Source organism: Anguilla anguilla, chromosome 1 (genome assembly GCF_013347855.1).
Source record: "Anguilla anguilla isolate fAngAng1 chromosome 1, fAngAng1.pri, whole genome shotgun sequence".
NCBI classification, from domain to species: domain Eukaryota; kingdom Metazoa; phylum Chordata; class Actinopteri; order Anguilliformes; family Anguillidae; genus Anguilla; species Anguilla anguilla.
In genome coordinates, this window is record NC_049201.1 from 68,740,228 (window position 1) to 68,761,622 (window position 21,395).

Consider the following 21,395-nt stretch of genomic DNA (forward strand, 5'->3'; position numbering starts at 1 on the left):
CCTGAATGGTAAGTTTTGCGGGAGACAATAATTTTGAGGGCCCAACATGAATGCTACTGCAAAATACACACAGGCCAACATACGATTTATGAAATGGAATTTGTGGTGTGTGTCAATTCTTTGTCTGTACTCAGACATTTTTTTAATGGAAATTCTTTAAATTTTGCCTTTTACTGAATGCAGATTTGGCTTATTGCTCCCAGGGACCACATTATGATTTTAACCTCAAAAAGACATTGTATGCCACAAAGTGAATTATATGAAATGAAAGCATTGGTTGCCTGAACAGATCTGCCTGAAAAGGCATAACAATAGGAGCGTTCTTTGTGAGCACGTCGCGTCTTTTTCAAAACGTGTTTGAAATTAACCATTCTTTTGGAAGAATGGAGTGAACGAAATGAAAAACGATTTTAGCAGAGGATGGTTTCGATCCATCGACCTCTGGGTTATGGGCCCAGCACGCTTCCGCTGCGCCACTCTGCTGTACGAGAAAAGGGGCTCTCGTATTGTAGTAACATGGCTGCAATCCTGTGTTTATACATTCATTCATTCATTGAGGGCTTGGGGTTCTATCGCTCGTAGTTCCACCTCCAGTAGTTGACGTCCAACCAGCACGCAGTACAAGCATCTTTCTTCTTTCGTGATTGGCTGCCGTACCCGGCTCAGATATCAGTTGTTCTGGAGGACACCCGCGAGGACCGCAAGGAAGAGGGGTTAGCTGAACATTTCTCCTTGTTGGGTTCCATCAAATTCCAAAACGTCTTACGCAATGAGGTACATTTATCATTATTATCCTACAATTATTTGGCAACTATTTTATGTTTTAGCGAAAGTGTATGGTGACGAATGAATGATCACTAAAGGCGGCGCAGTGTCTAGTCTGAGGTAGGCCTCAAGCCTCCGTGGAGCCAATGTTTGGTTAACGTTAGTAGATCTTGCCGGCCAGTCCGAACACTGCTGCAGTGATTAATGCAGAGTGTGGTGTTTGAAATTTCACGTGGATGTCGGTTTTTTGATGAGCAAGTTGAATTACTTAAGTCACGATAAGAATGTGTGTGACTGTTTTCAATGATTGGCTAATTAGCCTGCTAAGTCTGTGACGCTAGCTAATGAGGCCTAGTGGCTGTTGCACCAGCTCGATTGGAATTGTATCATCCTCATTGGTTGAGTGTTTAGTTTTTGTTCTAGTATACTAGCTAGCTAGTTTATTAATACCATTATTGCACATTCCCATGTAACTCAAACAGTGCGCTGGGGTATTGCAAAATTGTGAACTATCCGTTAGTTATCTAACAGTATCGTATGTGTGGCTAATCAGCTGGGTCGCTTCCATTGACTTTAACCGATTGATCCACTGATTGAGCTGGTGAGGCTAGCTAGTATGTTTATTGTTACCGTAAAGCATTTGTAGTGCCATGTACATCTTGGCGTTTTCCATTTCATTCGTTTCAGTTGTGTTGTAACTCATGATGGAAAACGTCTATTCTTTTTTGTGCTTCCAGAGGCGATCGGGGCCGTGGCCGGGGTGGCCGGTTCGGCTCCCGAGGGGGACTTGCTCAGGGGTAAGTATCTAGAAAACTACTTTGGGCTTTTGTTACTGAAACAACAGTGAACGAATAATGTTGAAATATATGCTCTAGATGTATTTTTTCACTTTTTTGGTAGGGTCCTTTACTTCAGTCATATTGTGAACAATTACATGTACAAAAATTACCATTTTGTACACGTGCATGTGTTTTTATGCATACCTGCTGACTCCCCCTTAAATACCGTTTTTATTGCACTTTTTTTTTTTTACAACATTCTCTTTTATACTTGTTTCTTTGAATTTCTGTTGTGTGACCCCAGTTTTTGATGTTGATTGATAATATGCCCGGCAATTAATTGGGATATTTAAAGATTATTAAATTGAATTACATTTTGTGAAGTGAACAGCTTAATTATCTGACTGATACTGGGGGTTGTGTTTCAGGTATCGTCCCTTTGTCCCACACATCCCTTTCGACTTCTACGTGGTGAGAATCTCCCTATTCTTGTTAAACCTGCTGGCCTGCTGTATTTTAAGAGTGTCGACTGTGTTTATAAAAGTGGGTTTTATGTATTCACATTGTTTTTGCAAAGCGGCGTTTCCCTTCACTTTAGTCCATTTATGTATTGAATGCGCGCAGTACGTGTTTGATGAAACACGGGGGCTGGTGTATTCTTACAAAGCAGGTCATGCTGTGGGATGTCATTCTTGGCTATTCCATGTAAATTCAGAGAGGCTTTGTTCATACATGGTTAAGTCCAGAAAGTGTGATGGTGGTTTTTACCGGGCGATGAACCTTCCCTCTCCAGTGTGAAATGGCATTCCCTCGAGTGAAGCCGGCCCCAGATGAAACCGCCTTCAGTGAGTGTCTGTTGAAGAGGAACCAGGATCTGACCCCAACTCCTACTGAACAGGTATCTGTATGTCACCCAAAACTTACAGCCTATGTTTGATTAGGTCCTTAGTCAGGCCACTTTTACAAATATATGTACCATTGCTGCTGCCAGCCTTCTCTGTTGCCGCCACCAAACTCTGGAATGCCCTCCCCCCTGACATCCGTACCTCAGACTCACTCACCTCCTTCAAATCACGTCTTAAAACCCACCTCTTCCCTAGCCATCCCTTGATATTTGTCTTCCCCCTCTCACACCCCCTCCTACCACCACTGTACCACTGGTCCCACTGCATTTTCTGCATTATGTTTTTTTTTAATTGTATATTTGTATCTTTTTTTTTTGATAATTCACGTATTGTAAAGCAATTTGAGAATGAAAAGCGCTATATAAAATTTGTTATTATTATTATTATTATTATTATTATTATTAGCAACCATCTGTCCTCACACACCTCTCCCTCTCTCTATTAGTCCTCCATCCTGTCCCTGGTGACCAAGATTAACAATGTAATAGACAACCTCATCGTGGCCCCTGGAAACTTTGAAGTGGTGAGTGCTGGTTTACCCTTCCCAAAAATGGCATAAATCCTTGTTGTTGACGGTCTGTACATTTTAACAGCCAAATAAATTCCAATTCTGTCATGAAATGGGTAATATTTTGGGGTCATTATCGAATGCCTGTATGCGTTACCTCTTTTTCAGCAAATTGAGGAGGTTCGTCAAGTGGGCTCTTACAAGAAGGGTACCATGACAACAGGACATAATGTAGCAGACCTGGTCGTCATTCTGAAGATATTGCCTACACGTAAGTCATAGCCTAACAGGAGTGATGCTTGGTGCTTCAAAGTGAGCCTGAGAAGAGAGGCTGAGTTTCTGTAGAGCTGAACTTGCGTTCTGTCCAATGTTGGGGATGTTTGCATTAACACGCACACTTTCTCTTTCATTAAATGTTTTTTTAAAGTCGAGGCAGTGGCAGCCCTGGGAAACAAGGTTGTGGAGACCCTTCGCGTACAGGACCCCGCAGAAGGTTTTTATCTTTCTTTGATTTGGCCTCCATCTTTGTCTACATCCTCTTTTATTGTCGCCAGTCTAAAAGTTCATGCCGTGTAAAAATATTTTTATGCATGCATGTTAATTTTCCACTCCTATTTTCTTCATATGGATACTGTGTATTGAACTATTCCTCCTCTCTCAGTGCTGTCCATGCTGACAAACGAAACGGGATTTGAGATAAGCTCTGCAGACGCCACAGTGAAAATCCTCATCACAACCGTGCCCCCCAACCTGCGCAAGCTGGACCCTGAGTTACACTGTACGTACTAGGAAATTGGGGGGTGGGGGGGGGTTGGTTTGTAGTAATGTACTGTAAGAATCAGAGTTACTGTACAGAACGGGGCTATAACACACCATTATAAGCCATTTTATAGTGTAAACACCTCTTGTGGGGGACAGTAGTGAGGGTGGACTTTAGAAAGACTTGTGATAAAATGTGATACGGCACGTTGGTGCTCAGGCTGTTGGATTGTTGTCCTGAGTGATGCTTTGCTAATCAGTCTCTCCTTCCCCCACAGTGGACATCAAGGTGCTGCAGAGTGCTCTGGCCGCTATTCGCCACGCCCGCTGGTTTGAGGAGAACGCGTCTCAGTCCACGTAAGCCCCTCCCCCTTTCCTACAGCGTTAGGCTCAGTCAGTGCTGAATAAGCCAGAGGTGGATCGTGTAGGACTGGGGTGGCCAACCCTGGTCCTGGGGAGCCGCAGGGTCTGCTGGTTTTTGTTTTTACCTTAAATACAACAATCACTTGGACCAAAGAAACCAGGTGAGGCGAGTTAACTGTGTAATCAGCTTCTTTAAGTGATCAATTAAGCACCATGTAGAAACAAAAAAACAGCAGACCCTGCTGCTCTCCAGGACCTGATGTTGGGACTGAGATTTCACAACTTTGCCTGTGCTGTGCTCTTAGTGTATTGCAGTATGATGTATTGCATTACTGCAGTTACAGGGCATGTCTGATGCTCTTGGCTTTGGCTCTTAGTCATTTTCAGCTTGACTTGTAACTTGTGTCCTGGTTCCTTTCCATCAGGGTCAAAGTTCTGATCCGCCTGCTGAAAGACCTGCGGGTCCGGTTCCCCGGATTCGAGCCCCTGACGCCCTGGATCCTGGACCTACTGGTGAGTTTGCTTTACTCCGATAAGCTGACATGTGCACTGTTTGCATGTAGCAGGTGGTGTCCCCTGGGTGAACTACCTAATGCCTGTGGCTTTTCATGGCTTTTCTGACCTGTCATTTTGGTTTATGGCCAGGTGCGTGTTTTGCATGATATACTTACTGTTTCACTGAAAAAGAGTGGAAGTGATCCAGTATGTATTTATAAAATGTGCAGCTTGGGTTTTCAACACATTTTTTGGAAGAAATAGAAGTCACATTATTGGATATGCATTCCATAGTATGTTTTTCCACAGATGGACATGATTTGCACTTAGCTCAGCTCATGCACAGAAAAGCTTGCTCAATCACATTTCATGAGAAACATTGTGAGTGCCAGAAAAGAAAGCAAGTCTACCCAGTGCAAATAACGCACGTTCACTGAATTAAAATAAGTAATACAGAGCATTTGTTGTGGCAACCATGGCTGTTTTGAGGCGGTGTTTTGTGTTTTGGATGTATTGCTGTTGAAAGTGAGGGGGGATTGCTGTTTGTTTTCCAGGGTCACTCCGCAGTCATGAACAACCCCTCCAGACAGCCCCTCTCTCTGAATGTGGCCTACAGGTAAGAGCGGGGCATTGGACCATCGCAGTTTTTCGATCATCTCCTGTCATTTGTTCTTCTGCTCACAAGCTGATACAGCCATTAATTTTCAACTTGGCAGGAAGTTCTCTCTGTCACTTTGCAACCCAGCAGATGTTGAAACTCCTAGGTCTTGCGCAGTTTTTTTTTTTTGTTTTTTTTGGATGCTTGTCTGCAGTGTTTCTCTCGGGCTCTGAGGGACTCTGAGGGTTCCGGCTGATGCGCGCGGGTTTACCTTGCGTCTCTTTGCAGACGGTGCCTGCAGATGTTGGCGGCAGGGCTCTTCCTGCCTGGCTCCGTGGGCATCACCGACCCCTGCGAGAGCGGAAACTTCCGGGTGCACACGGTCATGACGCTGGAGCAGCAGGTGGGAAAACGCGCACGCTCGCATCCTCTCACAAGCATGCAAGCCCTGCAGAAACCACTCACCCCTGGAACCTTTTCACATTTTGTCCTGTAACACCGTAAAAGTGTAATGCACCGAGATGGCTTTTCTTCCCCTTAACAAACATAACAGAAATTCTACACTTATGATCATTTATTAATCAAAGAGCTCAACTTTAGCATCTCCATACCACAAAGTCATCTTTCAGAAGGTCTCTCGGTGTCTGTCGCATGGCTTCTGGCAAACTCCCAGCGTGACCTAATGTTGGTGCCTCTCTGAAGTGGCTTCTGTCTCTCTCCCAGAGAAGTGCTGACGAGACTGACCTCTTCACAGTTTCTCCCATTTCATGTGATTATTATATTATGGAAGTCATCAATACATCAAAATTTAGACTCACAGGAATGATGATGTGTAAGTAAACGTGGTCGCTGAAGCTGTGAGGGCTGGGCTCTCTGCCTTACTGGATGCTGTAACTGTTACTGTTCCTGACCTGTGTGTGTTCGTGTGTTAGGACATGGTGTGCTTCACTGCTCAGACGCTCGTGAGGATACTCTCTCATGGGGGTTACCGGAAGATCCTGGGCCTGGAAGGGGATGCCAGCTGTGAGTTCATCACCCTTCACTTCCTGTAAAATACTGTCCTCATGTCTATGTTAAACACACACACACTGAAGAATTTAGTACCCTACCACACCCCTGTTTTTCTAAACTAAAAACTGAAACCCCCCCCCCCCCCAGACCTGGCCTCAGAGATGTCCACCTGGGATGGGGTGATCGTGACGCCGTCAGAGAAGGCGTATGAGAAGCCGCCGGAGAAGAAGGAAGGCGAGGACGAGGCGCTAGAAGATGGAGGGGAGGGGGAGGAGGAGAGCATGGAGACCCAGGAGTGACCGCTGGGATGGTCACACACACCGCCAGTCGGGGAGGTGAGTCGGGTGTGGCCACTGAGGAGCCAGGAGTGATGAATTATGCATACGCAGATAAAAATTGCTATATCCACATGTGCTGTTCATTACTGCATGCATCTCACAATCAACATGCCAACCAGTTGATTCTTGCATTTTGAATGGATGGTCGCACAGCATTCTCTATGCCAGTATATAATCCTTTGAATGTCATGATGAGTTCACGTGACTCAGAAATTTGGTAACATTTGAAATCTTATTGGGGACTTTGTAATAAGCGAGGTGTGTCAGTGGATCAAATTAGTTTACTTTTTCACATTGGTCTGGGCATGATGCGAAAACCAATGTAGAGACATGCCAATACAAAGCCAACCATTTAATGTTGCATCAACTGCCAACCTTTGCATGCTAAATTGCAAAAAGTGGAATAATTGAGTCATTAAAAAAAATCCATCATTTTTTTAAATATTGCATCATTTACAGGCATGGCATGATGCAGTACATTTAAGGCATTTCAAATCTTTCTAAAAACCCTGTTTTCCCTCAGTCCCTCCCAAAACGCATACATGCAGGCCGGTGTTAAAGGGATGTCAGTTGTACTAAAAAGCAAACGTTTTATTTACTACCTTTTTCAAACTCTCCTTTAAGGTATCTACACTCTACACCCGTTCCTGTCTTGGTTGACACGACACCTCAAGAAGAGAGTCCGAGGATTTTTTTTGTTTGGTTTTTTAAATTTATTTTTTATTTTTTATTGTTGCATTTTTGTACACCCCTCTCCTACACAGACTAACATTTGTGAAGGCAGATTGTGTTTACCTGGACCAAAGGACAGGCAGAATCGCCTACACACCTGGTTTTGACTCATTAAATATGAATGTTTTCTTATGTCTGTAGGAAACTATAAAAAATAAACTCCTTTGGGTTTTTAAACAGTTTTTTGCCGTTGTTACTTTCTTGCTGTTTTGTGTGTTAATTGAATTGTGGCCTTGTACTGTGAATGAAGTTGAAGAGGTAATTCAGAAATGGTGCTTGAAACTGAACTCTCAGTGGGAATAGATTGCTTTGCATTATTTTTGACGTGGCTCTGCTTTGTTTTTAACTGCATTGCCTACAAAGTTTATTTAACCGATGAATGGATTTATGCACAACCCCGTTCTCCAAATAGGGTTTGAAACAAGCAATGGGTGTCATGGAGCTTTTGAAATGGTTATCCCTCTTGATTTTGGAATGCGTGCATTTGTATTATGTATGCACGTAAATTAATTCTAGGTAGGGGTATGCAGTATTTACATCTTAGATGTTTAGCAGACTCCTGTCCAGAGTTATTTACATGGATATGTTGTACAGCCCATTGATATAGCTGGATGTTTACTGATATTAACTTTCGCTCAAAGGTACAAAGGCCGTGCTCCACCTGGCAAACAAGCCTACATTGTTGGAGCGACAAACTTGGTTCCCTACCCCTTATGCTATACTGTTGCCACAGTAGTGTTCTCATTGATGGTAGTGTTAAGTAGTCTGTTGACATTGGCCGGTCTGCCAGCTTTGTAGAAAATAATTGCACACTTTAGTTATAATGCAATCTGTAACAAATGGAAGTGGCTATCAATGCGTACTAGTAGAGGAGCGTTGCAATAAATGTAACGGTTTTTTGATTTTGGAAAATGTTTAGTCTAGCACTATGAAAATTTACTTCCAACTGCTTTGACATGTCAGTAGAGTTTGCCCATTTCATTTATGCTCTTTATCTAGTCAGATACAATTTGAAACAAAGTACAAGCAGTCTGATGTTACATTCTCGTGGCCTTCTCTGTATAATTGTCTCAAAGGGGCAAAATAATTGTAACGGTAAATAAGGATGCCCTATAATACAAGTGTCAATTAAGGAAGCGCATTTCCGATGGTAAACTGAGACCTGCCACATCCTCAGATCATGAAGCAAGGGACGTCATGATCAAAGTCTGTGTGCAAACATTGACGCGCAAGCCCCTTCCTAACCTACCGAAAAGTGAGCTGTGGCAATGCCAAATCAATGAGAAAAACTGCTTTTGTTTATTAGCACCCAGGTAAGCATTTACAAAGCAAATAGCCTACTATACAAACCAATCTTGTGTGTGCTTATTAAAAAGGGGCTGTTTCTTTTCCATTAATCATTGGTATTCCAGCAGATGATGCTATACCAATACAGTAAGCAAACTGGCTGAACATATTTAACATTAAATACTGAACAAAAGAAGTTAAACATGTCGATGAGTACAATTAATTTCTTTAACAAATATTAAACACCATTTAAAATGTAGATGGTTTTCAACACCAAATCTGAAGCCATCTCCATGACCATCTCTGGGTCTCAAAGCTCTCATTTCCTCTTCAGATGGCGTTCTGTAAACATGTAACAGCAAAAAGCACTTTGTTATAGCAAGCCTGATGTGACAATTGTAACACTTGTAATTGTTACATTTATACAGACGGGGGAATTATGTTTTTGTTTTTTTTAATTGACTCAGGAAATCAGTAACTTTTCAAGGACAGGTGACTGGTTAAAAAGATGTATGATTTGATTTTTTTTTATTTTTTTATTACTGCCTTATACCTGAAAATTACTTCTGGAACAGATTTTACTTACCCCCACTCAAAAATGTTCAGCAGTGTACGCTTTCGCTCGTCAAATGTTAAGCTCCAATTGCCAAGACTAAATTTAATTTGCCGTGTTATGCCCGAGATTTACCACAGAGTGTCGCTGTCTAAACATCCAAAACGAAGAATTGAGACCATAAGCATTGACCGCGCTGTTTCTGTACCTGTTTAATTAAACATGTGCACTGCCTTAATATACCCCAGTCGTTTTGTCTGGGGTCAGCGAAATAAATAACTCTGTCATCAATAATTTTTGGCCAAGATTCCTGGTGAGTAAGACTTCAAGATGGGGGGGGGGGCTGTTCACTTCGTTATAATTGTAACTATTTAAAAAATATTTTTGTATTGGAAGGCTCACTTTATACAATGTTTATAGTACAGTCAAAATGTCGAGTCCACTTAGCAGTAGACTGTCAAAAATTAAAACCCACGAGAACGAAGCTTGTAGCGCGCGTGGTCAACGTTTTGATTGCTTTAGGGAATTAGCTTGGCTTTAAAGCTCATTTTTAAGCTCTGCGCTTATCAGCGTGACAAACCACAATACAACGACTGGAATTTAATTTTAAATTCCCTTAGTGTTGAGAACCGTGTCGTTATTTCTGTAACCCTGAGGTTATGTTTTTACCGTATAGCTGTCTTGTACGTTCTTTAGTTTTCTATCGTTGTAAGCGAATCGCAGGACTAATTGATTATGATGGACGACCAATTAAGTTTCTTTTTCGTTCAGTGGTTTACACTCAGTGGCCACTTTATTAGGTACGCCTGCTTGTTCACTCAGATAGCGCATCAAGCGGCTGCAACAGGCGTATAAAGCATGCAGACATGGTGAAGAGGACGGTTGTTCTACCAAACCTTAGAATTGGTCGTCTAAGCGTGATTTAAGCGACTTTGACCGCGGTATAATTGTTGATGCCAAACGCGATGGTTTCAGTATCTCAGAAACAGTTGCCCTTCTGGGATTTTCATGAGCTACAGACTTTAGAGTTTACAGAGAATGGTACAATAAACAAGAAAAAAATAATAAAATCCGGAGAGTGGCAGTTATGTGGGCAAAACATCTTGTTAATGAGAGAGGGCTGAGGAGAATGAGCGGACTCACTCAAGCTAACAGACAGGCCATCAATGTTCAATAACAGATGTTTACAACAGCGGTGTGCGGAAAGACATCTCAGAATGCATAACGTGTCAAAACTTGAAGCGGGTGGGCTACAGCAGCAGACCACCAAGTTAGGTTCCACTCCTGTCAGCTAAGAACAATAAGATGAGGCTCCAGTGGGCACTTGATCACCTAACTCAGAATATAGAATATAGGAAAAACATTTCCTGGTCTGATGAATCTCAATTTTTGCTGCAACATGTCGATGTTAGGGTCAGAACTTCGTGTAAACAGCATGAATCTTTGGATCCATCCTGCCATGTGTCAGCAGTGCAGGCTGGTGGTGGAGATAATGTAATGGTGTGGGGAATGTTTTCTTGGCACACATCTGGCCCCTTAATACCAGTTGAGCATCATTTGAATTCCACATCATACCTAAGTATTGTTGCTGACTATGTGGTCACTATATGACCACAGTCTACCTTTTTGTAAATGGATATTTCCAGCAGGATAATGTGCCTTGGCATGATGCACACATCATCTCAAACTCGTTCCACGAATACGCCAGTGACTTAAGTTTACTCCAGTGACCTGCACTGTTCCCTGATCCCAATCCAGTAGAGCACCTCTGGGATGAGGTGGAACGAGAGGTTTGCCGCAGGAATGTGTGGCCGAGAAAATCTGCAGGAACTGGATGATACTATCAAGTCAGCATGGACCAAAATCCCCAAGGAATGTTTTCAACACCTTGTCGAATCCACGTCGGAAAGAATTTAGGCTGTTCTGGAGGCAGAAGGGGGTCCTGCCCTGCACTTGATAGGCATACCTAATAAAGTCGCTGTGGTGACTGAGTGTGCATCGCCCTGAATGCCACCACCAACTAAGGTTAGGCACAGCTGGGTACACTTGAAAGGCTTATATGACGCAAGCCTGCCACACAGCTGTGTTGATTGCCCTGTTGAAGGACAAACTGATTGGAATATTGAAAGATGAGGTCTGGTTCATGTCTGAAATTTCTGAGGTATTCAGAAACAAACCTCTGCTAAGTTACGCGTTTATCATTTCATTTTCAGTCTCAGATGAAGGGTTGCTCCTCATATACGCCTGAGCGATGAAATGTTCACTCAGCAAATTCTGTGTTCCTGAGTCCCCCCACAATTCCTTGCATAGGTTTTAAAATAGAATAAAGAGGCTGACTTTAAGAAAAACAGTTTCCACTGACTGAAGCCTTGTCATTTTGAAATATTAATTGTTGTTCAAATGTCTGTGATGCACAGCACCACAATGTATTAAATTATTTATGTGAAGTAGTTTTCAGTATGCACCATTTGAGAAGTCATTGACCTCAAGAAAGCGTTCACCGTCCCAGGTTATAACCGGTCTGTTTTTATTATTATTTTTAACTAGATGATTAATTGTAATTTCATGTAGAAAACACATTTCATTTTGTGTTTTTGTCCTGAAGTCACAAATGCTTGTTTTGCATAGTGTGTGTGCGCGTGCTAGCATGCGTGCGAGCATGCATGTTTGTGTGTTTTTTTTTTTTTCATTGGTGGACACAAGTGTCTGCATATTTTAATTATCCATGAGATATGAACCATGAACACAGGGCTGGCTCTTGGCAGAGATGACATAGTATTCACCACAAAATCTGCCTGGTATATTTTTTCACTTAGAATAAGTGAATCCAATAAGATTTTCCATGATTAAGTGATTATTTCAACCAGTCTTATGGCGATACTCAGATGTTTTGCATCAGCCACACTTTAATTTTTTGCACCGCTAAGATCACTGCTTGTCCACCCCACTATAATTGAAGATATATCACTTATGAATGAATCAGTGAAGCATCAGTGCATGTAGTCTGAGCCATACGGCTCATTGTGGTTTTTGTTGGGTCAATACTGTGCGTCAGGCTGGTACAGATGATCAATGTTCCCCTCCTGAAAATGACTTTAACACCACTGAGGCTACGTCTCTCTGGAACCTCCAAACCCCTCACTAAGAATTTGTGATATCACTTACACTCTGTGGCTGGATTAGCACTGGATATGCTTCTGACTGAATATCCAAGTAAAATACTGTGACCAGATTTCACTGTGAGCTGAAAAACATTTGAATTAAATAAATCACTCCACCATTACCTCAGACATTTTAAAAATGATTTTCTATGTGAAAGTGTCTAGTGCTGAATTGAGTAGTTTCTTTTTTAAACTGTAGAGCTCAAAGGCAACCTTAAAAATGACGTTTGTCACTTGCACAAAGTCAGGAATGTGTTTTGTCCCTAAAAGGAGTGCTATTTCTTTCCACCCAGATTATTTTCAAGCCTTCTGGAAAGGAATCAGAGTGTAATGAAAAGGCTCTGCTTATCCAATTCACAACTGCCCTTTCCAAAATCAATTTCTTTTCATACTAAATTTATTTATTTTTCAGCATTTGCAAAACCGAGATTTGCATTTAAGTAACTTTTAAAAGGTGATCTTTCATAGCTTTCTTTTGTATCCAGCTAAATAATCTGTATTTCACTGATTTGATATACTGCAAATATATTTGTATAAAAGGAAGTTATTATAAGCCATTTAGGCCATTGAACATTTTCAAGATACTCTTGCTCTTTCCCAAATCCTTAAAAATCTTAAAATCAATTGTGTATGTATCTCTAAAGCAACTAGAATAAGATGCCTACCTTGTGAAGAAGGTCAGTACATTTCCTGTGCAAAATGCAAATAATTCAATAGTCTCAGCATTTCACAAAAGATGCAATTGTAAAAATGATAAAAATGTGCTTTGACATTAAGTATATTCCAAAAATAGGATGTTGAGAGGACTTTAAGAGGTATATGTGAAGTGTTTTGAAAGTTGTATTTTCATCAGAACACAGGAAAAAATTTGTTTCACACTACTGAGTACAAATTACGTTAAAAATTATGTTCACAACAGTAGAAAGAAAAATTAACTAAATTAATTCCTACTCATCTCAAGAGTAACTGCAACATAATTTCTCAGATACTCTTGGTTAATGAGGGCTGCTATACTGTGTGTGTGTGTGTGTGTGTGTGTGTGCGTGTTTCGTGCATGTGCACAGATTAATATAGAGTTACTGGCATGCCCCAGGAAATAGATGGCAGAAATTTAGAGGGTTCTTAGAAAATATATCTACAGTCTCTAAGTAAAATTGGGTGAATCCATACAAGAAAACTGCATAGAAATAGAAATGATTAGTCTCTGAACCACAAACATATTGCAAATGTGCTTGCTTTCAATTACCCAGAGGCTAATATATAACATCAGTGTTCCAGGTTAACATAGTTTCTGGTGCTTTTTTTTTTTTGCAAAACCCACAAGAGACAGTAAAAGATGAGAGTTTGCAAGGTGCTTTTCACAACAATTGTCCTGTCCCCAATTCCACTTCCTTCTTATCACTCAGATTTTCATTTCTGCACTTCAGAAAAAGTCAAAACAACAAAAAGTGCTGTCAGAGTGACCGGATTAGCTGTTTCCAGAACATTTTCATATGTGCATGATTTCAGAAAGCAAATTAATATCTATTTTCACGCTAAAGTTCAGCTAAAGTGAATTATTTCTATGCCCACAAGATCGGACTGGATTGCTGTGACATGGTAAATACCAGCCTCGACTGAAGAGCTTACGAAGCGGCAAAGCAATTCACGCCTCTGGCACGGCAATAATAAGCAAAACGATGAACAACAGAACAATAATAAGCAAAATGATTAACTGGTATCCCTGTTTCCCCCGGCGATGGGGGGGTTAATGATACTGGTGTAATGAGAGGTAGTATGCCAGGGGAAGAGAGTCTAGCTTATCTGAGATATATACCAGAGGAGAGAGGGAGAAAAAGAGAGAGAGAGAGAGAGAGAGAGAGACATCAGTTTGAAAGGAGCTAATGATTTACTCCTACACAGACACACGTAGGGGCTCATGACAAGCTGCCTCCTCTGCACTGTAGGTAACACATATTTGATGATAGAAAAGGCAAAAAAAAGTGATGGGGAAGAAAATAAATTAAATTCCTGTATTAACGGAGGCAGTGCGCTGGAGGAGTATGGGGTACCGCTCCAGCCCTGGCACCGCACCTTCCACCCTGCAGGTCTCTGTTCAGCCGCATGATCAGCCACATGATCAGCCGCACGATCAGCCACACTGCTGCGGTGCCTTTGAGCTGCAAAATATCTTCTTCTATAAAAACTCTCAAATAATTAGAATCAGAAGCCTCTGGGGCTTCACAAGAAAACAGTATTTGAAGGAGAGCCAATAAATCACCTGAAGGGGATGGGCAAAGTTGAAGAAAGATAATTGAAATTAATTGAGAAAATAATAAGAGAGAGAGAGCGAGAGAGAGAAATAGAGCCAGACAGAGAGAGAGAGAGAGAGGGTAGGGAGAGCGAAAGGAAGAGAGGCGGTTAGAGCGAGGGTGAGAGACCATTGTTTTGCATCCTGTTTTGGAAGCACTCTCTGCACTTTTTGAAGTGAGGTGACTGGAGGGCTGCGATTCACAAGGTGGACTGAAGGGGGCGATATAGAGTTAGCCTGGTGGCTGGTGAGGACGTGGACACGGTGACAGTGTTACTTAATTCTGCAGAGAGATTATTCGGTGAAGAAACCTTGTTCAGTGTTAGTTTGTTGAGCAACGTAACCTATAGTTGACACAGACCAGTATGTACTGTATCTCTGATTAAGATTTTTTTCCCTTTGCATATTATTATTGTTCTGAGCAATTTTCAAAGATCATTGATCTGTAAGCTGTTTGTCAGGAAGAAGGGATGTAGTGAGAGAGATGGGAGGAGAAGTAAGATAAGACCAAATGAAAAGGGGTTCATATAAGGACAGAAAGGGGGAAGGTTGTATGGGAAAGAGGAAGAAAACAGAAGAACACACTGCGTTCTCTCTGACACATACGGCACACCACAGTACGCGTTCGGACCCAGACAGATATGGTGCCCTCGCCTGAAACCCGCCACATTGACTGCAAGCGCACAGACCACGTATGCGCCACCGAGCCCCATTCACACATGCCGATGAAGGGGGGACTGCACAGCAGGCTTCGCACAGAGGGAGCTCATTCACAGAGCACAGCGGTGAGCTCCTCCTCTGCACACAGCATGCAAAGACATGCTGATCAGTGTATACTGTGAAAACAACATGCAGAGCTTACAGAACACATGGGTACTGGTGCAAACATAGACAGCTGTTAGCAGCATACAGTCCACATTGACATAAAATACTCCTTGTGATGGTCAATGACTAAGACATAAAGAGACATAGGTGAATAGACAGACACAGACACATGTAGACAGACAGACAGATATACACGCACACATACACACGCACACACACACATAGACTTGTCTTGAGCTCCAAACTCAGTTGCCCTCCTTGCCTGTTACCTGTTGCCTCCTTGCTGTCATAGACTGCTAACTAGACTGACAAAAATATAAAAATTATTTTTTCTTTTTCAGTTTCAATTTCAACATGCTTTGTTGGCATGACATGCACAGTGTTGCTAAAGCAAGTGTTACAAAGAACAACAGTAATAACGAAACTAGATAAATAATCTATTATCTATATTAACTAAATTCTCTCTCTCTCTCTCTCTCTCTCACTCGCTCATTCCTTCTATCTTGCTCTCTCTGTCCTCCCTCTCCGTTTCTCGGAGGTGGGATGGGCAGTAGAAAGGGAAGCCAGCCCCTGTGCCTGAGCGAGGCGCTGCCAATAAGGTGAAGGCACGCGCACGCGCTCACTGCCGCCTCACCTCCAGGCAGCCAGCCAGACGGGCCGCCGCTCACTCTGCCCCGCGCGCCCCGTTTAGGCTCAGGCTCAGGCTCGCACTCCGCCACGCCGCGACCGAAGAGAGCAGGGGGTGGAGAGAACCCCGGGAGCCAGCAGACCCGCTGCCGAAGCCCGGAACGCCGCCACCGAGGGACGCGTGGGGAAGCGCGGTGAGGGAAAACAGGACGCCTCGTGCGCCCGAAACTTTGGCCGGCTGGACGCATTCCTGCTCTGCCCCTTGCCTTCTCCCCGGCCGCTTCCTCCACCTGACACAGCAGGATTACAGCAGGATTACGGCAACACTTCCTCTGCTCCATCAGGCTCCGCAGCCCACAGCTTTCTACCAACTTTTTTCCCCTCCATTTTTTGATAATCATGGATATTCTTCCATAGATCTGTTGTCAAGCGGATGTGTTTTTGACCTGTTTTTTTTTTTTAATTTTTTTTTTACACCAGGCAGTGTCAAAATCTTGACCGTTTTGTGACCTGTGTCTGTGCCTTCTGTGAAAAGGGGCGACAACGGAAGAGACAAGAAAAAATTTTTGTTTAAAAAAAAAAAAAGAATCTGCTTTTCATCATAAAGTTATGGACATAAGGATGTGAAAAAAATTTCACTTGTAGAACAGTGGCCAGGTGCGCCCATGTGTGTGGCTTTTAGTGCTGAAGTTCCTTGAAGTTGATTTTTTAAATTAATTTAATTTAATTTAATTTTTTTTACATTTTTTGATTGCCAGCAAATTCAAATGTTTGTTTTTTCACACTTCAGTTCTTCAGGAGAAAAAAAAAACCTTCTGCTGTTTTCCAGTAGAAATAAGGCTTTGAATCCAGTCCCTCTCTGGGTGTAGCAAGCAGCTCATTCTTCTCTTGTTTCTACACAGCTTCTAGCAGCACGGCAACAGCTGAGAGATATTATTCATAGATCCCTGGACTTCAGCTCAAAATCGGAACCAGACATGGAGATAACTAACTCCTCCGTTTAAGGTAATCCGATTTTATAAATTACTGCAGCCGTGGGTGATTTGAAGGGACACCTCTGTAAATCACCGAAGTCATTAATGTTAAGTGAGGCATAAATCTTCAACCTTTATTTCTTTTTTTCCTGATCTGAGGGACATTAGTCCCCTGAATACATGGGGTACATAATGTGAACAGTTGCGCAGAGGAACGCTCAGCAGTTGCGCAAACCTTTTGGGTGTTTGGGCTGTTTTGTTTTCTGTAGTTTAAGTGGAGTAGGCATCAAATGTGAATGTTGGAGAGTGGCTGTGCGTATCATAATGAGAGCAGAGATGTTTAAATTCAATTTCAGATCTATTCCTTTAAAGTTGTATTTGTAGTTTGTGCTAAAAATGAATCATTTACACAAACTATTCGTTATCTTTAATAGTTAAGCAGCCTCTTATCAAGTTAGCTCTTGTAATTTGCGGTGTGTCGATTTTGTACTTACAGCAAAGCTCATTTAAAATCTCCTGTGTTCTCCTGAAGATTTAATGTTTAGGCAAATAAGTAAATGTCAATAGGCAGGTAACCAAGCCCAGTGTTATCTTGATATATCTAGATATCTAGATATATATCCATCTTCTATGCTCTCCATAGTGAAAAAACATGCATTGAAGTCCAGGTATAAATTCTGAGAGGAAAAGAGTGGTTGAAGGAATGAAAGAGGACCAGAGAGAAATATTTGTCATTGACAGGTATAAAGAAATTGTGGAGCCTTTGGACAAAAAGCAACATTCTTTTTACATTTTTACAATTTATGGGATACGTTATAACACAACCGCAGGGTCTGACTTCATAGAATATAATGACTGGGATACATGGAAGAAGGGTATTCGGCTATGAAAGTATTCTTCATGTGGCACTTAATTATCAGGTGCTGTCCACAGGATCTTCGTAAGTGAGAACGTGAGAATGAATTTGTACATGACATACACTGTTGCTTTTTCGTGCTTGTGCTTGCGCTTTTGAGAGAGTGTGTGTGTGTGCGCGTATGCCTGAATATATGTGTGTGTCGTGTTTTCCTCCAGCTCATGGTGATAAATAATTAACCCAAGGCTGGGGACTCCAGGACAGGGAGGGATGAGGCTCCAGGGCTGGAGAGGGGGAGCGAGGCTGCCGCTCCTGCTGCTGCTGCTGAGCTGCTGGGCGGAGCAGGCGCACGCCAAGTCCCCGCGGCACCGCGAGGCCCGGAGACAGAGCCGGGAGCCCAGGCAGCCCCGGGAGGTGATGCTGGCGGTCATCCTGCCGCGGCACAACCTCACCTACCCCTGGGCGTGGCCCCTGGTGGGGCCCGCTCTCGTGCGCGCCATAGAAAGGATCAACGAGGACCCGACCCTGCTGCCGGGCTACCAGCTGCGCTACTCCTACAAGAACAGCGAGAACAAGATGGGCCTGTGCGACGAGTCCATCGCCCAGCTGGTGGCTGTGGACCTCAAGTACACCCACAACCCCTGGGCCTTCATCGGGCCTGGCTGCGACTACACCTCCTCCACCGTGGCCCGCTTCACCGACTACTGGGGCCTGCCCTTGGTGACGGCGGGCGCCCCGGCCACCGCCTTCTCGGACCCCAGCATGTTCACCTCCATCACCAACACGGGACCCACGCACATGAAGCTGGGAGAGTTCGCCCTGCACATCCACCAGCACTTCAAATGGCTACAGCAAGCAATGCTCCTGTTCTCTGACAACAAGGTGGACCATCGACCGTGCTTCTTTGCCACGGAAGGGTTGTACGCGGAGCTGCGGGCGAACAACCTCACCATGGAGCACATGTCGTTCGATGAGAACGACCGGCCGATCGACTACAAGAGCCTCCTCCGGGACATTGAACAGGGAGGCCGTGGTGAGTCACTGTCAGTCATGCCTTTTGCCGACCAGCGAGAAAATATTCTCGCAGTTTTGTTCCATCCTATTGTTTTAACAGACTCCCTGGTGACTTACATAGTTTTTCACTTTCATACTTGCATAATTTTGTAGGCTATTTTAAGTGTTGTGTTTTTACAGTTGCAATTTAGATAAAAAAGAAAGACTTTGATCAAGGGTACAGGAGCAAAGTTCAACAAGGGTTTAATATTGGACACACACGGCCCTTGAGATCTACAGTCCAGAACTTTGAAGTTTAAACTGACATATGATTACCTTTAAACAAAAATTGTAATTATCACCTCACCAGTAGCCAATAATCACTTGGTCAACAACACGCTCTATTTCACATGCATTCCTTTTGATGACCATTTAAGCTATAGGGTGGTGTGCACATTCTGAGCATGGAGCATTCTGCTAAAAAATGGCAAAAAAAAAAAAAAGAATTTTCATTGAAAAATATACAAATCCAATATCCACGTCCAATATTTTCTAATGATAAAGATATAGACACTCTTGGATTGCATTGTTTCTTTCTGATCACTGTAGCATGTCATTCCAGATCTCCAGGGTCCAAGATTTAATACCCCAACATATGGTCGAATAAACCAGTGAGAAAAAATTACAATAAACATACATTTTTCCTGATCATTTAATGGACTTATTAACTGCTTGAAATTCACAATGGGTTGGATGTAGAAGAAACACCCTGACCGACCCATAGTGACGCCCTGTAAACTCTTCAGTGATTCTGTGACCTCGAGATGCACCCAGACGCAGAAACAGATTAGCTGAATTGAATGCCCTCTTCAGCCACTGTTAATGTGCCAATGGCTTTCAGAAACTGAGGGGCTTATCTTTGTAGAGATGAACGTCTCAATTATTGCTGCTAAATTGCTACATTTATGCTCTTGTTCTTCGAGGGTGTATGCATAGGTTAGACATTGGTATGATAGCATACGCCTCTTTCTCATAGCAGAGATACTGTGCTACTGCAGGAGTGAGGAGTATATTGGGGAAGGACAGAGAATGGGTGCCACAGGGGCAGCCTGTCCAAATATCAAAGAGAAATCCTCTCAGTCAGCATTTTCTGCCTGGCAACGGTTACAAAAACAAAATCGAGACAAAACTAAAAAGGAGAGGATGAGTGAGAGGGAGAGTAGTGTGATGTATCTGAGTACAAAAGGTAATACTGATTACACATGCGCACAAGCACGAACACACACACACACACACAATGCATGCACACACTACACACGCACACCCACACACACACACACACACACACTCACGCACTAAGGTAACACTAGTTTGCCTCATAAATAATCCCCTCATTGGTTTCTTATGCCAAACGTTTTCAGTTCCCACATGGACATTAAAATGTCTGTAGTAACAACATTTATTAACAGAGGTCAAATGCCTTGTTTCCTTATAAGGGAGCTGTGCACAACAATCAGATCTGTGGGTATTTCCTGTAAAACAGAATTCCTCATGAGTCTGTTTTCTTCAGGCCATGTGACTATCATTTAGTTTTATTGTCTGCCATTTTTCATTTCTCACCAGCGCTAACAGTCATGTGACCAATGAGTTAGTCTAGATGGGCAAGAATTAAGGTGGAAAAGTGTGCCCAAATCAGGGCCCTCTCTCAGTCATCCGTAAGGTGCATTTCTACACGGTTTATATGTGTTTTTTTTTTTTTTTTTTGCTTTATTTTTGTATTCTTCTGTCCGAAAGGAGCCACTCCCTGAGTATGTGGCGTGGAACTGGGAAAACAAAGTCAGTGCTTTGAATGAAATGATTCAGAACCGCTGTGTTTTGTTGGCCAGCAATCCAGAAAAGTCCCACAGAAGTCTGCATCCTTGGCATGGACATGGGAATATAACTCACACAGCAAGGGAACGGGAGCAAATGATTCCCAACCAGTTGTGGTGTTTCTATATTCGACGTGCTGTTCTGCATGTCCAAATATACTGTCCATAATTCAAAATGTGGACACAAATCTCTGAGGTTATTAAGCAGGTTGTTGACAACCAAAATAATTCAAGAAGAATTTGAAACCACAATTGGGCAGAAACCTGGCAAATGAAATTTGACATAGAAAAATGTGGAAAATAAGAATTTGAATCAGGTTTACTTTATGGGAGGGAGAGAAATGTGAATGTTCTTAATATATAATCTGGGAGTGATAGTTGACCAAAGTTTAACATGATCTAGACATTGTGCCATTACAGTAAAGAAGACCAGCAGGATGACCAGCTCTGGGTCTTACAATATGAGAAACGCACCTGAAAAAGTAAAAAGAAGGGCAACTGAACTGGTTGAAGATTTGAAACATTTCAGGAAAAGACTTCATTAATCTTTTCTGAGAGGGGGATTGTAGACCAGGTTTGATGTAGTGCTGGGTAATCTTTAGCCCCGTGCTATTCGCTTAGGGTGTGCAGGTTTTCACCGATGCTCAGAACTGAGAATGGATCAGTTAAAGCAGCTGATTAACTCACCTCGTCTGGTTTCTTGGG

At 42.7% G+C, this 21,395-nt stretch overlaps 2 protein-coding genes across 8 annotated transcripts in view; both read left to right on the forward strand.

Annotated features, from left to right (window-relative positions):
• The first annotated feature begins 617 nt into the window (after positions 1 to 617).
• On the forward strand, positions 618 to 7,570 carry ilf2 (interleukin enhancer binding factor 2). Of its 3 annotated transcripts, none has more exons than XM_035413209.1 (15): positions 618 to 774; positions 1,503 to 1,562; positions 1,973 to 2,015; positions 2,338 to 2,448; positions 2,895 to 2,972; positions 3,126 to 3,228; positions 3,385 to 3,450; positions 3,619 to 3,735; positions 3,995 to 4,073; positions 4,505 to 4,592; positions 5,129 to 5,190; positions 5,461 to 5,575; positions 6,105 to 6,195; positions 6,331 to 6,518; positions 7,146 to 7,570. In XM_035413209.1, exons 1-14 carry the CDS (start codon positions 770 to 772, stop codon positions 6,480 to 6,482), a joined length of 1,170 nt encoding a protein of 389 aa, XP_035269100.1. In that variant the 5' UTR covers positions 618 to 769; the 3' UTR covers positions 6,483 to 6,518; positions 7,146 to 7,570. The 3 variants fall into 3 exon arrangements, with proteins under 3 accessions (XP_035269100.1, XP_035269107.1, XP_035269115.1); XM_035413216.1 differs by having other exon boundaries at positions 2,338 to 2,442; XM_035413224.1 differs by lacking the exon at positions 618 to 774 and adding an exon at positions 1,231 to 1,366.
• A 1,515-nt stretch (positions 7,571 to 9,085) lies between these two features.
• The window catches only part of npr1b (natriuretic peptide receptor 1b), a 74,007-nt gene continuing 61,697 nt past the window's right edge, over positions 9,086 to 21,395 (forward strand). The window contains exons 1-5 of one of the 5 annotated variants that reach the window (XM_035413161.1): positions 9,087 to 9,406; positions 15,180 to 15,329; positions 15,921 to 16,653; positions 16,899 to 17,001; positions 18,045 to 18,859. In XM_035413161.1, the coding sequence (XP_035269052.1) occupies positions 18,097 to 18,859 (763 nt within the window). In that variant the 5' untranslated portion in view covers positions 9,087 to 9,406; positions 15,180 to 15,329; positions 15,921 to 16,653; positions 16,899 to 17,001; positions 18,045 to 18,096. Of the gene's footprint in view, positions 9,407 to 15,179; positions 15,330 to 15,920; positions 17,002 to 18,044; positions 18,860 to 21,395 lie in introns of all 5 variants that reach the window. The other 4 variants (XM_035413170.1, XM_035413178.1, XM_035413147.1 and 1 more) reach the window with 4 other exon arrangements.

What these genes read in the sequence shown, in the direction of transcription:
- ilf2 (XM_035413209.1), top strand. An exon ending in CGAGGGGGACTTGCTCAGGG is followed by an intron (nt 1,563 to 1,972) that starts GTAAGTATCTAG and finishes GTTGTGTTTCAG; the next exon opens with GTATCGTCCCTTTGTCCCAC. An exon ending in CCCCTGGAAACTTTGAAGTG is followed by an intron (nt 2,973 to 3,125) that starts GTGAGTGCTGGT and finishes CCTCTTTTTCAG; the next exon opens with CAAATTGAGGAGGTTCGTCA.